The 16,094-nt window shown below is 41.6% G+C and overlaps 1 protein-coding gene across 6 annotated transcripts in view; it reads right to left on the reverse strand.

Annotated features, from left to right (window-relative positions):
* Positions 1-16,094, reverse strand: part of OSBPL1A (oxysterol binding protein like 1A) — a 246,807-nt gene that overhangs the window by 92,101 nt on the left and 138,612 nt on the right. For all 6 annotated transcript variants that reach the window (XM_068562862.1, XM_068562861.1, XM_068562863.1 and 3 more), the window contains one exon: positions 10,001-10,163. In XM_068562862.1, the coding sequence (XP_068418963.1) occupies positions 10,001-10,163 (163 nt within the window). The remainder of the gene's footprint in view (positions 1-10,000; positions 10,164-16,094) is intronic.

A 16,094-nucleotide genomic window follows, 5' to 3' on the forward strand; every position in this document is an offset into this window, starting at 1 on the left:
TGGCTTCATCCCATCACTATTTCTCAGCATCCAATACACTCACCCCTGCTTCAGCCATAGTGCATTTTCACGATGTCTTTGAAAACTATTTTTCTCTACCTTTGCGTGTGTTGTCTTGTTCCACAAAGCATATCTGACCACCATCTTATCCGTCTGGAGAACTCCTTCTTGACTCTTCACAACACCCCTCAAGCATCACTTATTCTGTGATGCTCTCCCCAACTTTCCCAAGCAGTTAGCTGCCTCTCCTCTGCATTTCTGTAACACTCCTTACGTATGAGTTGGTGACGCTTATTCATTTACTTGTTCAATAAATATGTATTGAGCGCCTCCTTCTCTGTCTGTCTAGCGCTAGCGTAGGGTCTGGGATGCATCCGTGCACTAAGCAAAAGGCCTCGCTCACTGAGGAGCTTATATTCTACTTGTAGAAGATCTACAAATGAATGAACATGATGTGTGAAAGATGCTGTGTTTATTTTGTTTTTTGGGTTTTTTTAAAGGCAAGAGAAAATGGATAGAAAATGATACAGTGAAGGTCTTTCTGAGCAGAAAAAGGAAGGAAGTGGGGGAGTAAGCACTGTAGACATTTGGGATGAGAGAGCTCCAGGCAGAGGGAAAGTGAAGGCCTAGAAGAGAACACGCTTGGCAAGTCCAGGAACTTGCATTGAGGCCAGTGATGGAAGGAAGTGAGTGAGGAGGACAGAGCAGATCTCAGAAGGTGGCAGATGGCCAGAACGAGGGCTTCTGGCTTTTATTCCAGCCAGCAAACAAAGCCATTGGAGGGTTCCATGCAGGGAACTGACATGAACAGATTCACGTTTGGAAACGATCACTCTGAATGCTGTATTTAACATATTGCTGGAGACGAGGGTGCAAGCAGAGAAAGCCCCTGTCAGAAACCAGGTGAGAGATGATGGGGGCCTGGGTGGTGGGAGTGGAATGATGAGAAGTGGTCAGATTCTGCTCTATGTTGTAGGTAGAGCTGACAGAATTTGTTGATGGACTGAATGTGAATGTTGATGGACTGAAAGACAGATCCTCCATCTACCAAAATATGGACCACAGGAGGGGCAGGCTTGCGAGCAGAAATCAAGAATTCTCTTCTGGACATTCTAAGACACTTTGGAGATCCCATTAGATATTTAAGTGAATGTGCCAAGTAGATAGTTAGACAGGAGTCTGAAATTCAGGGGGCAAGACTGAGTCTAGAGACATAAAGTTTTGGACTTAGCAGAATTTGGACAATATTCACAGGCATGGGACTAGATGAGGTCATGCAAGGCAAGCTGCTCAAGCTTTAATGTCCATATGAAGCCCCTACGGATTTGAAAAAACGCAAATTCTTATTCACTAGGTGTGAGTTGGGGCCTGCGGCTCTGCAGTTCCGACAAGCTTCCAGGTGAAGGTGATGCTACTGACCCTCAGACCACACCGAGTACAAAGGATCTGAAGGGCAAGTGCAGAAAACAAGGCCTGCACCCCAAGACACGCGAACGTCTAAAGTCAGAAGGACACAACACGACAAGCAAAGGGAACTGCGAAGTAAAATCAAAAGAGACTGGTACTCTGGAAACCAAGTAAAGAAAGTGTTCCATGAAGGAAGGAGGAATCAACAACTTTAAGTGCTGATGAAAGGTCGACAAAGATGCGAACGGAGAGAGGACCACTCAATTAGGCAGCTGAGTATGTGACAGCGGTGATTTAGTCAAGAGCGGCTGCAGGGGAATCGTGAGAATAAACATATAGAGGCTGTTCAAGAAAGAATTCTAGGAGAGGAAAGTGATGTGGATCAAAGGTATTTGTATAAGATACAGCATTCTGAAAGATAAGATAGCTGATGGGCATCAGGAATAACTGATTACCTGGGAGAGAGAAGGAGCTACATTAATGTCCTGATGTAGGTCAGAGGCATTGGGATCCCAGGCACATACGGAGGGGTTGGCGTCAGTTAGGGACATAACATTCTTCGATGTAGAGAAAGCAGAATATGTCCACACATGTACACAGCCAGGTGTGTGAGTGGAAACATGAGGAGTTTCTCAGTGACATAAATAATGTCCTCCGATGGAGCAGGACAGAGGATGAAGGTATTAGAAATTTTAAGGGAGAAAAGTATGAAATAAGCATGTAAAAGAAACTGACTAGAGAAATGGAGTAGGACTCCTGGGCAGCAAAAGGGCACCACAGAAATTAAACAGCTGTGGGTCTCAAGCAAGAGCTGCCAGCGTGGCCAGTCACTTGAGGACCGGTCAGGAAGGAGGGGAGGGATGGGCTGGGTGAGCACAGTGCAGGGAGAGAAAGGCAGGGGGGCGATTCTATGACAGCCCACGCCATCTGAGCTGGTAAGGAGGGAATGAGGACACGAGTGGAGGGAGGAACACTGAAAACATGGAGAAGACACTGTGGTTGGTCAAAGAAATGTTGGGATCAGGGTTTTTAAGAGAATGGGTTGAAAGACAGGAGACAGTGGTTAGATTGCGGGATGTATAAAACTGAGATGACGGCGTAGATATAGTCACTGAGAATGGCAAACTCCGGGGGCTGATCTCGGGAGTGAGTAGCTCCGGTGGGCTGGAGGCCCAGACCCTTTTCACATCACACTGTGCCCATCTTTCCATGCCCAGCCTTTTCCTCTGGACTGACTACGAAACCCTGATTCAGGGACTGGATCTTGTTTCCCTTGGTCGTGCCATGCCTGGCAAAGCACTGCACACAGTGAGCACTGGGTAAGTGTGTCTGGTTAAGGACATGCTCTCAATGCTAAGGATAGTATAAAATGCACATGGTTTTACAGTGAATGTTTTAATGGAGACATTAGTCTCCCAAAAGATTAACCTGAAACCTAAAGGATAAATTACATTCACCTACAATTCATATACGAGTAAGCTGCTGGATGATTTTTTAATGTTATAAACACAAAACAAGAATAAGAGCCCCTGGCACCACTTAGATGTTCTCCAAAGTGTTGTACCATATTACATACAGAAGGTGTTTAATAACAGCCATACTCTGTGGTACTTAATTTGCTGCACATCATATCAACCAATGAACGTGTTTTGTACTGGGCAACAGAGGAAATACAAAAGTTAAGACAACAAGGTCTCTGTCCTTAAGGGAAATGCAGGGCTTGGGGGAAGATGAGGAAGAAAGACACAAAAAGTTATGTAACAAGACAAAGGGCAAGAACAAGGTAGTATGGCTAATCGTCAAAAAAAAAAAAAAAAAAAAAAAGGACCAGAGAAAAAAGTGCTGGGAATACAGAGGAGGGCGAGATCTCCAAGCCCTAGGCAGGTCCAGACAAGAGTAAAGACTCACAGAAAAGGCCCAGATAAGAACTGTACAGGTTATTTCAAAACTAAACTGTAGAAGAGGACATGGGGCTTGGAAACATAAAGAACAGAGCGCAGCCTTTACTAAAAGGTCACGGTGCTCTTCGGCTTTCCTGCCAATACCTCTGACCACCTTGGTCAAATCCTGCGTCTTCTATGTGAACTGTCAGCAGAGATGTCATTTCTTTCTCAGCTATTACCAGTTGTATTTATTGGATTAAACATTATTTCACATGGGTCATAACTTCCTATGTTACTCTCCTCCAGACAAAACCAAAGTCGTTATTTTAACTTTCCATTCTAAAACCTTTGATTTAAAAAGACGTGAGCACCTACTCTTGCAACTGCTGAGAAATGCTAAAGCTGGCTTCAATTTCGTGACATAACTTTCTACTGGTTTTACCAATCTACACTATTGGATTTGTATGCATTATTCATGCACATTTTAACCAAAATAGCATTAAGAGGAAAACCTAGTGAGAAAGCCTTTCTTGCACAACTGATCTCAACATGTTTCTAAAAAGGAAAATGAACAGACAGTAAGAAAGACAATACATTTTGAAGTTTTAAAATTCAAAAGGCAGGAATTTTAGTGAAACTGCTATCTCAGACCAGTACTAAAGAATAACAGCCATTAAGTTATTTAACTGGTAACAAAACTGGTAACCGTTTCAAAAATAATGTCTTAGGAAATTACTGGACATTCATAAAGCCAAGCACCTTTAATTTTCTCCCCCTTAGCTACTTTTTCATTTCCCGCCCCCCCCCCCACACCGGGAGCCAGTCTCATACCTCCAACTTGATCATAAATTCCTCAAGAACAAATTTTGTCTTTTAATAACATCTCATCCCAGCTCACTCCTCTGTCACCCACCCCTCCTCTTCCACATAGCATCCAAAGTGGCGCATGCAGACCATGTGAAATTCGCAAGTGTTACTGATTCTTTTGTGCTCTTTACTGAAAACCAACATATTTTTAGGGAGGACAGAAATATCAATGACATTTGTTCAACAACCTGCATTCAACAAACATTTAGAGAGCAACTCTGAGTCTATGCTAAGTACCTCAGGAATATAAATAGATAGGGTCTCTACCATCATACAGAGACAAGCACAATATAACCAAAGGGCTATGAAAGAGGTGTAAACTGAAGGAACACAAAAGAAGAAACAATTAATTCTGCCTGGGGGAGTCAGGAAAGGCTACCCAGGAGAGCTGATAATTTAGAGATATCTGAGAGCTTTGGTAGGAGAAGGGGGTAGCATCAAGTGAGGGTGAAATGGAAAGGGCAGAACGATGGAAGGAACGTGTAGAAGGAGCTGCTTTATTCTTCCCTAAAGTGGTACCTTCTACATATTTCTGTACTTTACTTGCTGGCTAAATGGAATTTCTCCACAGAACTAGTTAGGCTCTAGTTTCTCATTAAATCTTTTGCTTTAACACGCATGAAGGTTTAGCCCTTTTCCCAGCAAGTGCTCACTCACAGGTAGTAATATCAGAAACCTCACTCGATTTAACCATTTCATTCCTTAAACACACACACACAATGAGGACAAGATGTGATGCTTCGTTAGATTTAGTTCCTTCTAATCATGTTACACAATGGAATTCAACCAAATTGTGAGAAAGAATCTGTTTGCTTTACGGAATTTTATGAAATCTTAAGTCATTGAGCATACTGGAAAAAAATTTAAGTAATCAAAAGATCCCATGGGGCTAGAAAAAAATACACTACACTGTAGGCTTATATCAAGTTTTGTCTCACCCACTGTATGAGATTTTCATTGATCCTGCTTATCTAAAAAAAATTTTAAAGGGAAATCAGGAAGTCACATGGACTTAATTTTAAAGGAAGTAAAACAAGTTGTAACCGACTTTAAAAAAGCAGTTTAAGCATTTCCTGAAAATAACTTAGAAATATTTTAAGAGAAGTATCTTTAAAAACCTTTTTCTCACATCTTTTAAATACTGATATTAGGATAGGCTTGATTTAATCTATTATTCTGATTCAGCAATTAAAAAAAAGCTTTAAATGAAATACAGGTTTGTATACTTGTTCTTGTTCTCTCTTACCTCTGACCCAATAGCCTCTGTCACTGCTGCGTTGTGAGGATGGAGGAGGCCCGGTGTGGCTGGAGCCCAGCGAGTGAACGAACAAGGGACAGGCAGGGTGTGGGCCACGTCAGGAGCCTTGAAGGCCCGCTAGGGAGTCTGGATTTTACTCTAGGTGCAGTGAAGAGCCACTGAAGGATCCTAGGCTGGGGAATGCGATGATGTGATTGTCTACACAGCATCAGTGTGGGTGGTGTATACGGCGTGAACCTCAATAAGGCAAGGCTGGAAGCACAGTGACCAGTTAAGAGGCTGGACAAGAGCGGGTGCAGCGCAGGTGACAGTACTGCGAGCGAACAATGGGCAGCCCCTTAGTGTGCCAGGCACTGTTTTAAGTACAAATATTTATTAGTTTATTCCTCCCAATAATCCTATGACCTACTTGCAGATGAAGAAATGAGGCACAGTAAAGTGAAATCATTTCCCAACGGGTACAGGAATTGGTAGAGCCATCACTTATCAACAGCCTTCCAGCTGCAGCACCTGCACTTTTAACCAGCACCCTCTAGTAACAGAACATATTAATAGATGGATTCAAAGAATGTCGCGAAGGTAGACTGGACAGACCCTGGTCTGCGTTTCATGGAGTTGGCACATGAATGCCATGAATTACTCCCAGGTTTACAGCTTTAGGAAAGGAAAGAGGTGCCATTTACTAAAATGAAGCAAACTCCAGGAGGAAGAAGACCTAGGAGGAAGAAGACCTAGGAGGAAGATCAAGAACTCATCTTTTAATTATCCAGCTAACAGCTGAGTATATAAGTCTCTCACAAGAGGTTAGGGCTGGAGAAATAAATTTGGGAACTGTGGTAGTCAGAACAATGGCCCCCAGTGACGGCCGTCCTAGTCTCTGTGGAACCTGCGGATGTGTTACCTTCCACAGTAAAAGGACTCTGAAGGTGTGACTGAGTTAAGGCCCCTGACATGGGGAGGTTACCCTGGATTATCTGAGTGGGTCCACTGTGATTGCTATGGTCCTTATAAAAGGGAGGAAGGAAGGTCAGAGTCAGAGAGAACGGAAGATGCCAAACTGCTGGCTGTGAAGGTGGAGGACGGGGCCTTGAGCCAAGGAAGGCAGGTGGTCTCTAGAAGCTAGAAAGGCGAGAAGGCAGATTCTCTCCTAGAGCCTCCAGAGGGAACAAAGACCTGCCAACACCTTGACTGCAGGACTTCCGACCTCCAGAGCTCAGAGAATGAATCTGCATTACTTAAGCCACTACATTTGTGGTCATTTGTTATGGCAGCGATAGGAAACTATTACAGGAATTTTAAGTTAGCATTTAAGATAATGTGGTATTGACAGAGATAGGTGAGGGAGATTAAGAGGTACAAACTTCCAGATGCCTAGACTTATGGGGATCATTTTTAAATGTACAGAAATATTGAATAACTATGTTGTGTAACAGGAACTAACGTAGTGTTACAGGTCAATTATACTTCAAAAACAAATTTAAAAACCCACAGAAAAAGATGAGATTCTTGGTTACCAGAGGTGGGGAGTGGGGAGAGGGGGAATGGATGAAGGTAGTTTCAAAAGGTACAAACTTCCAGTTATAAGATAAATAAGTACTAGGGATGTAATGTAGAACATGGTAAATATAATCAACACTGCTGTATGTTATACATGAAAGTTAAGAAAGTTAAATCCTAAGAAGTCTCATCACAAGGAAAAAATTTTTTTCTATTTCGTATCTATATGAGATGATGGATGGTCACTAAACTTCTTGTGATAATCATTTCATGATGTGTGTAAGTCACATCATTATGCTGGACACCTTAAACTTATGCAGTGCTGTAAGTCAATTATTTCTCAATAAAATTGGGAGAAAAAAAAAAGAAACTGTAGATGAAAGAAGCAATAACTAAACAAAAGTTCTGGAGAAGGCACAAGGAGATGGGTACCAGAACAAATCAGGAGGGAATGGCCTTAATGAAAAGGGGACACTTCTTTTGTAACAGAAGAGAAAGAGGAAATGGGAATGGAGGTTAATGTGTAGACTGCAGTGAGAAGATGAAGTCATTCCCAAATGAAGGCTTTTATGATCTCAGTGAATTACGTGGCTAGGTCATCAGCAGCGCAACACTTCAACCCTGGGCATCTGACCCGTAATTTTAATACAGTTTTACATTGTACCAAATGATTCCCAAGATTTGTAGTAGGAAATAGTAGGAGTGGCCAAAGAAAAGCTACTATGTTCAGGCAAATATAATAAAACTCAGGTGGGTCATTCAGGGCAGGGACGAGCAAACTCAAGGCACCTGTCCCTCTAGCTCCTTATCTCTAGCCACAGTGGAACATGCTGGCTAAGCTAGGCACTGAACTCAGCCTCGGGATCCTTCTCAACACAGCAACCCATCAAGCAGTCGGTACTGACTGCAAAGCAATCTGAATTGGCACTTGAGATGAAATTCATTTGCCAATCCTGACCCAGGGACTGTAGTTCTTCTTATCGCCTTCTCCCAGAGGAGACGACTGTGGAAATAAATGTGAAAATATGACTGAGAAGCAGAAAGATGACAGTAGCTGCTAAATGTCTATCAAGAAGAGAATAACTAAGAAAACTCTGCTAAATCATATCACTGACTTTCATGCAACCTTTAAAAAGAATAAGCTAGAGTTGTAACACTGATGGGAAAGATTTCCAAGATACACTGTTACATGAAAAAGCAGACCTAGAACAATTATACAGCTACTTCCATTCATGATTCTTTAAAAACCCCATACGTACACATGCATATATCCATGCGAATGCTTTAGAAAGGTCTGGAAGAGAATCTATCAAGCTGTTAATAAGAATCTCTGAGGAAGAGTGCATAATTAGGGTAAGGGATGAAGGGAAATTTTCACTGGGCACTATACGTACTTTTACATTGAATTATTTATAACAAATACCTTTCTTAAAATAAAAATTTAATTTTTTCCTTTGTTTTTTAAAAGGACAGCAAAGATGGGCAGCTGAAGTGTCTAGGTTCTTTTACATTCAGACCTCTTTGCATTTAATCCAATAATCTGTCCGGTAGCTTTCCTTTTTGGATGCCCCAAACAGAAGGAATACAGGCGGTAACAGGACTGGACGTGGCAGAGGGTAGATGTGAAGAAATGCCAGCAGCCTCAAGTGTCCTTCACCCTCCCCTCCCTCCTCCGTCAATCAGGTTAAATGCTTCCTTTACCTCTGCCACTCATTCCACTGCTTTCACATCGGATCTCTACTTTCTCTTCTCAATCTGACTCACTATTTTCACAAATACCACATCTAATTGCCATCATCATAGTCATTACAATCCTTTCTCTAATTATTCCCAAATCTGGCTATTAGAATTAGCTTTTCCGTTTCTTTTGATCATGTCACACTTCTAAAATTAATGTTCCTATGTGCTGTTTATCTTCTATAATGAATCTCTTCTCTGTATATCCACCAACATCATTTTTCTTGTCCTATATCATCACACCATGTTAACTTCCTTAACCTCATCTTCTTTAGTTCTCATTTCTACAACCTCTCACTGTGCTTCTTTTCATTTCCTATCATTAATTTGACCCTTTAACTCCATATCCACTGAGGTCTCCTGCTTCCATGGTCCAGTTTTGTGAGACCCAATAATTGTATATGTTCATCTACTTAGATAAGCACATAATTTCTTCGCATAAAAGAACTGTTTTCCATCTCGCTGATCTCCAACCACCCCCTCCCAGGTTTGCTTCCATGACCCCGCCCACATGTACCTCAAAATTCTGAAGGAAGTTCCTAAAAAAAATCAAAACTACTTAGCAGTACCTCCTCTCAAAAGTCATTCTCACCTCTCCACACACATCTCCCATTTTTTGAACACGTGGTACCTGTCAGGCACTGTCCGAAACACTACTTACACAGACGAAGCCACTTAATCCTGACTCAACCCACTGAAATGGAAACTATAATTATCCCCATTTTAAATATGTGAAAGCTGAGAACCAGAAAGGTCATGGAACTTACCCACGGTCGCACAGCTGACCAGTGTCAGAGGCAGGATTCCAATTCAGGGAATCTGACTCTGGAGTCCCTACTCGCTGCCAGTATGCTACGCTGCTCTGAGGCATGTAGCTCTGAGGCCAAGTTAAGCTCTTCCTTTTTCTCTGTTCCAGCTACACCATGTCTCACCTCTCCTTTGGCACACAGCATACCATACTGTAACCAACTGTTTCTTACCTGTGTCCTTTACTCTTAGACCTCTCTGAGAATAGAAACTATCCATCTCTCTATCCTTTAACATATAATAGCACCTTGCACCAGGAGGTATTTAACAGTCATCGAATAAAGGAACAAACCAGATTCACAGCACTCTGGCCCCAGCACAGCATACGCCGTCAACAAAGGCAGACTCAGTGATGACTTTCATTTCAAACTTTTGGGCTTCTGCCTTAATAATGTCACACAAAAAGTAGGTCATCTGGGGAGCTGAAGTGATACATTTCCATCTGTTTATTTCAGGCAACTCAAGGTGACATCCACCCTAAGAAGACATTTAGGTGGTCAACTGTGAATTACCAACAACACAGACGGCAGGGTTCTAGAATTACCTGATAGCGCATCATAGAACTCGTCCTCACTAAGGATGCTGAGAGGTGGGGAGCCTTTAACCAGAGACTGCTCTAATTCATGATGTTCAGTGGCTAGAGTCGCCAGCGCTTCTGACAAAATTTTGTTTTTTTCTTGTTCCTGTTCCAATTTAAAATTCCTCACCTGGAAGAAAACAGATATACAAAAAAGGCTTCAGAATGACAGGAGATATAGACTTACTCAAAAGGTTATGAAAATTATTCGCTTCAGATCCACTTCAATTGCAACATCAGGAATGAAAACAGTCGTGCTACATACACATGGATGAATGAGCAAAATTACTAAGCTAATTCTGTTCTTCCCGTGGGGCCTTTTCTCACAACACTGCCAGCTAATGAAAATAGATTAAGAACTAGCAAACAAACGCAGCTCAAATGATCAGGATCCTAGTATAAGGACATTAGCCAATTTGAAAATCATAGAAAATTTTTAATAGAGGATATTTCGTTCAACATTAATCATGAAATTAAGAAACCAGTTTTTGAACAAAATAAAGAATTGAAACCATTGTAGATATTAAAATGTGTACCACATCAAAGCATAAGACATAATCCTCCAGTTCACCTCCAAAATAGTTGGTATATCAAATGAGGGGAAACAAGAGGCCAGGTAATGACATTTTAATTGCCATTTTTCAATTACATATTTTGATTCTGGTTCCATATTTTACCTTGAATCTAGTATGCAAAATAAATAATAGATTACAGAGAAAGCGAAGCCTTAATCCTTTGAAAATACAATCTGTTCTTCCTATCTAATTCAATAGCATCTGAATTTGCAGTTAACTAAAACCATATAAAATGTAAGTAACCTAATTCTCATGTAAAACAGCAGGTACTAGATTCGGTATGAACAGTTTCACCTATCCTTGTATCAGAACTCTGAAAAACACAACTATTCCGTTATCTCCCTCAACTTCTAGAGCCCACGTGGCACTTTATTTTTTTATTTTTTTATTTTCTTAACATCTTTATTGGAGTATAATTGCTTTACAATGTTGTGTTAGTTTCTGCTTTATAACAAAGTGAATCAGTTATACATATACTTATGTTCCCATATCTCTTCCCTCTTGCATCTCCCTCCCTCCCACCCTCCCTATCCCACCCCTCTAGGTGGTCACAAAGCACGGAGCTGATCTCCCTGTGCTATGCGGCTGCTTCCCACTAGCGATCTATTTTACGTTTGGTAGTGTATATATGTCCATGCCACGTGGCGCTTTAGGCAGGAGCCTGAGGAGCTGGTAATCTCAGAAGTTTCCTGTGCCTGCTTCCTCCCCTACAAAACTGGGATTCTACTGCTGTCGAATAATCTAATTGGTGGCTTCAACACAATGGTCTTCAAATTAAAAAACAAACAAACAAAAAAACTCTAGCAGCTCAACCTATCTCTCAAATGTAATCTCAACACATAAAACAGATGTTCCAGGAAGCAGAACTGCACAGGATGATGCCAGGTCTCGATCAGGAGCCTCTTTGACTTTCCCCTCCAGGCCCAAAGCCAGGGGCTGTTCCAACAGTTTGAAAGGCACTAGATGGGGTGACCTCTGAAACCTCCTCTTGGTCAAAACGTCTGCTCCTGGGTCTTGGAGCTGGCGAATCTCTCACCGCTGCTCCCAGCTGCTCTCTGCTGAACCTCGCCTCCCACTTCCTGGCATCCCTCTCAGTCTCCTCCCCTTGGTCCCCAAGGACGCAGCAGCTCCCTCTACGTTCTGACTTCACAGCCACGCGTTAGGTACAACACTCCAAGAATCCCGGGTATGACTTAAAATACAGTTCTACCAAAATGCTAAGTTTGTAACAAAAATAGGGTTAAAGCTTCATTATCTTGGGAATAGTTCCAGTCCTCAAGGCATCTTAGTATTTACTATCATTACAGTAACGAGGTTATTCTTATTAGAACTGCAATAATGAAATAAAAATTGCAATAAATGGTAAGCACTAACGAGCAGAAAAGACATGCAGAACAGAAAAAAATTAAATATTTATATAATTATAATTTTTAAGGAATTGCAAATATTCCTATAATCTAAAATTTTATCTCCAAGGAGGAAATACTTTTACTATGGCTGAAGTCAACCTAGACCAAAAGAAAAAAACAAACTGTTCTTCCTCCACTTGATATGTTAAACAGCTCATTTACCTATAAACAAGGCCTACAAAATTCATCACAATATCCAAAATGAACCCTTCTTTGAATGGAAAAGATCAGCACTGCTGTAGATTCCAAAAACACCACTGCAGGAAGATCCAAACTCTTTTACACCTGCCCACCCCTCTCCCTTTAGCTTTATTTTTTTTTAGCTGTTCAAGTATCAAAATGCAAATGTGCTGTTGACACTGTACCTTTCCATGTAAGAATCAACTAAATTATGTCTTCTGGTTAACAAATACGTAAGTTTCAGTACCTAAATTCATCTTGATTTCAGAAAAGTGGCAAAATAAATGATCGAGGCCCCAAAATATCGAGTTCCCTCAACAAAACCATACTCAAAATCCTGATCCTTTAACCATTTAAAGTAAGCATCCCTGCAGTTCTGCCACCTCGACATCTGCTCTCACCTGTTCTTCAGAGAAGGAGGGAAAGGCGTGGGAGCAGAAGGGAGAGAAGAGGCCCTACCTACAGTCCTGTTTCTCACCTTGTTTTTATCTGTCAGTTGATCTGAGGGCACTTGTATTAATTTCAAGCATAACAGGATCTTCTGTACTGAAGGTACCTTACCCTCAAACTTCCCACCAAATGGCAATACCTCCCCATCCTGTAAAGTGATGTAGCTGAGAGTAGGTGTGTCACAAAAACTGCACTAGTAAAGCGCTCTCTCGTTGCTTTAAAGAAGCGTCTAAGAACATACTTAACTGCCGTTGATGCTTTTTGGTCAACTAAATCAATCAACTGGAACAGTCAACTGGAACAATGTAATTCCAAATCTATTACAATCTCAGTATTTCAGAAACACTTAGGGGATATTCTGTACTGGAAGTTTAGTGTAGAACTACTCATCAAGTGATGCAGAGTGCAAGTTCTGCATAAGGAACTTCTGGGATTCTACCGCTGTCGAATAATCTAATTGGTGGCTTCAACACAGTGGTCTTCAAATTAAAAAACAAACAAACGAAAGAACTCTAGCAGCGCCACCTATTTCTCAATAGGTTCTTAGATAACTTATGCATAAAATCTTCATCTTACTTTTCAACTCTGTCTCCGAATTCTCATTTGCCAGCTTAGAAGTTATGTTGGAACAGAAACAGTACCTTTATGCAATCCCTCTCTGAGATTCCAGGCACAGTGCTTCACTTTTCTGTGTATCAATACTTGCACTGATACATGCATATGACTATGGTTTTTTAAATCCTCAAACTGTAACTACCTTAGTTGTTATTAAGGGAACAAAGAACTTCCTTCCTTCACAAAATCAGTGAAGCCCAGCACGTCTGTAATTACATTAGGCCATTTCTAGCATAGGGTATGTGAATTCTTCAAACTCACATATAAAATCTATGCCCTCAGCCACTCTGCCACAACAAAAATCAACATATAACCAAGTAAACATAAATGCCAACCTTTTTATTAGGAACAACTTAAGGACGGAACCACCATACATTTAATAGTTACACATTATTAATTATTCTTAATAGACACATTGCTCTGTGTCTGTGGCCCCTTAAGACTAATGCAAATTCAAGCCTTTCCAGTAATCTCCTCGCATCACTTCAACATGACCCCCTTTCATCTTACTCCATTTCATGCTGGTGGGTGAAATGCACAATGAATACTTCCAAAGTGTTCTTCACTCCGTCAGTGAATGGATGTCAGCAAAAGAATTCAGCGTTTTAAAAAGTCTTGTGCTAGCCAGTGAATACACATTGCATCGGCTCTCTCCTTCTATAAAGCACCCTATTACTTACCTATGTTTCTGAGAGGTTAAATCAGGCAGAGACAATGATGAAATCTGGCAAAGACACACCACTAAGCGGGAGTAAGTGATTAGTATTCAGAGAACACTGTGGCCAATTATCCAATTACAGGTTACGTGACATTCTGGCCCTGATGATCAATCTAGTTAAGCTCTTTCAACTGGCTACACTCCGGTCAGTTCAACAGCATTAGCCTTTCTCCTTTCTTCTTTGTTACTGGATGTGTGGCTGTAACAAAGAACATATTGGCTTATGACCGAAATACTACATCTTGAATTAAAAAACATCTAATTTTATTTCTTAGATAAGGAATTGCATTGGCACTTATTTCCGTGGTTAGAGGACCAACAATAGGCTGACTTTTCCCTGCTACTGCCACACAGCTGTTGGAAAGTGGTCCTGGTCATTTACAGCTGGTAAGGGCTCTTCTGCTCGTAGAGGATGACAGCACTGCTCTGGGCGGGGCAGCTCTCATGTGAAAGCAAGCACACATTATTCCAGGTTCACAGCCAGGCTGAATCACACTCTCACCCCCAGGGTGCACGACAATCGAGATCTGATCCCATGTCTCAGGCATGATCAAGTATGGAAACATATCCTCATGACTGGATAGTATACATTTGCTTTGTTTTACAGATTTACAAAGCACCCTTGCACACATTAACTTTTAGGGTTTCGCTGACTCTAATGCCCTTCTTCTATGCCATCCCATCAATGCCTTTTCAACTGTACACATTTCCTTATGTTCCTGAAGCCTTTTCTTTCAGTCCTTCCTCTCACTAAGAAAGACACTTATTTAACTATAAATAAGCCTCAGTGGCCAAGCAGATGTGTCTGATAGGAGGAAATGGAGATGAGGTAGGATGTGCAAGGAGGCTGTGGTGGGAGGGGGACTGCAGAGAGCTTGCAGACCACTGTAGGAGCTCTGGCTTTGACTGACTGACAAGAGGAGCCACTGCATGGTTTTGAGCAGAGAAGTAACATTATTTGATTTACATTTTAACACAATGTCTTTGACTGATAAGCTGAAGAAGAGACCTGGGGGGAAGGTCAAGCTCAGAATCAAAAAGATCCCTAAGAGTCTACTGCAACAATCCAGATAAGAGATGGGTAACAGCAATGGAGGTGATGAGATGTAGTCAGATTCTGGATGTATTCTGAAGGCACATCTATGGGATGCGAGAGAAGAGAGGAATCAAGGATGACTCCATAGTTCTGCCCTGAGCAACTAAAGATAGCGTCACCATTACCCAATGCAGGAAGACTGCAGGACCAGGACAATCAGGAACTCATACATGAGAGTTACCATCAGACGTTCACGCAGATGTCATGTAGACAATTAGATAACCAAATCAGGTCTTCAGGGAAGAGGTCCAGGCTAGAGATATAACTCTGGGAGTCCTCTGCAAAGAGATTATGTTTTAAGCTGTAAGACTAGATAGAGTCACTAAGGGAGAAGGTGAGACAGACACAGGAAGAAATCCAAGGACTGAGATTTCCTTCTGATGGGAGAGACAAGAAAGAACCAGCAAAGGAAACAAAAAAAGAGAGGAGAGACAGAAGGAAACTCAGAAGTGTGTGGTATCCTGGAAGCCTAAATAAAGTACTTGAAGGAGGAACGAGTGATTAAATATGTCAAACACTGATAATGGATCAAATAATACGAGAAGTAAGAAAAACCCTCTGGATTTAGTGATGAGGTCAATGGTGACCTTGACAAGGACAGGCTCAGTGGAGCGTTGAGAGAAGGCTGAAGGCAAAGGCATGACGGGAGTGGGTCAGTAGAAATGAGAGAAGGAAACCTGGAAAAGGCAAGTACAGCCTATTCTTTTTGCTAAAAAAGGAAAGGAGAAAATTGGGGCAATTGCTGGAAGGGGGTGTGGGGGTCAATAGGCTTTATTATGAAAGACAACCCAGCATGTTTCTACATCGATGGGAAAGATTCAACAGAGAGGAAATTGATGATGTAGGAGTGCAAGGAGAGAACTGCTGGAATGATGTTCTTGAGCTTGCAAAAAAAGGATGGGCTCTAATCCACACAGTTGGCCTTTGCTAAGGGCACGGACAGCTAATCCTTAGCTGCAGGAGAAAGAGCAGCATGTACGTGCCCGGACGCAGATAGGTAGGTATGTGTAACCAAGTT

The sequence above is a fragment of the Eschrichtius robustus genome, chromosome 14 (genome assembly GCF_028021215.1).
Source record: "Eschrichtius robustus isolate mEscRob2 chromosome 14, mEscRob2.pri, whole genome shotgun sequence".
In the NCBI taxonomy this organism is placed as follows: domain Eukaryota; kingdom Metazoa; phylum Chordata; class Mammalia; order Artiodactyla; family Eschrichtiidae; genus Eschrichtius; species Eschrichtius robustus.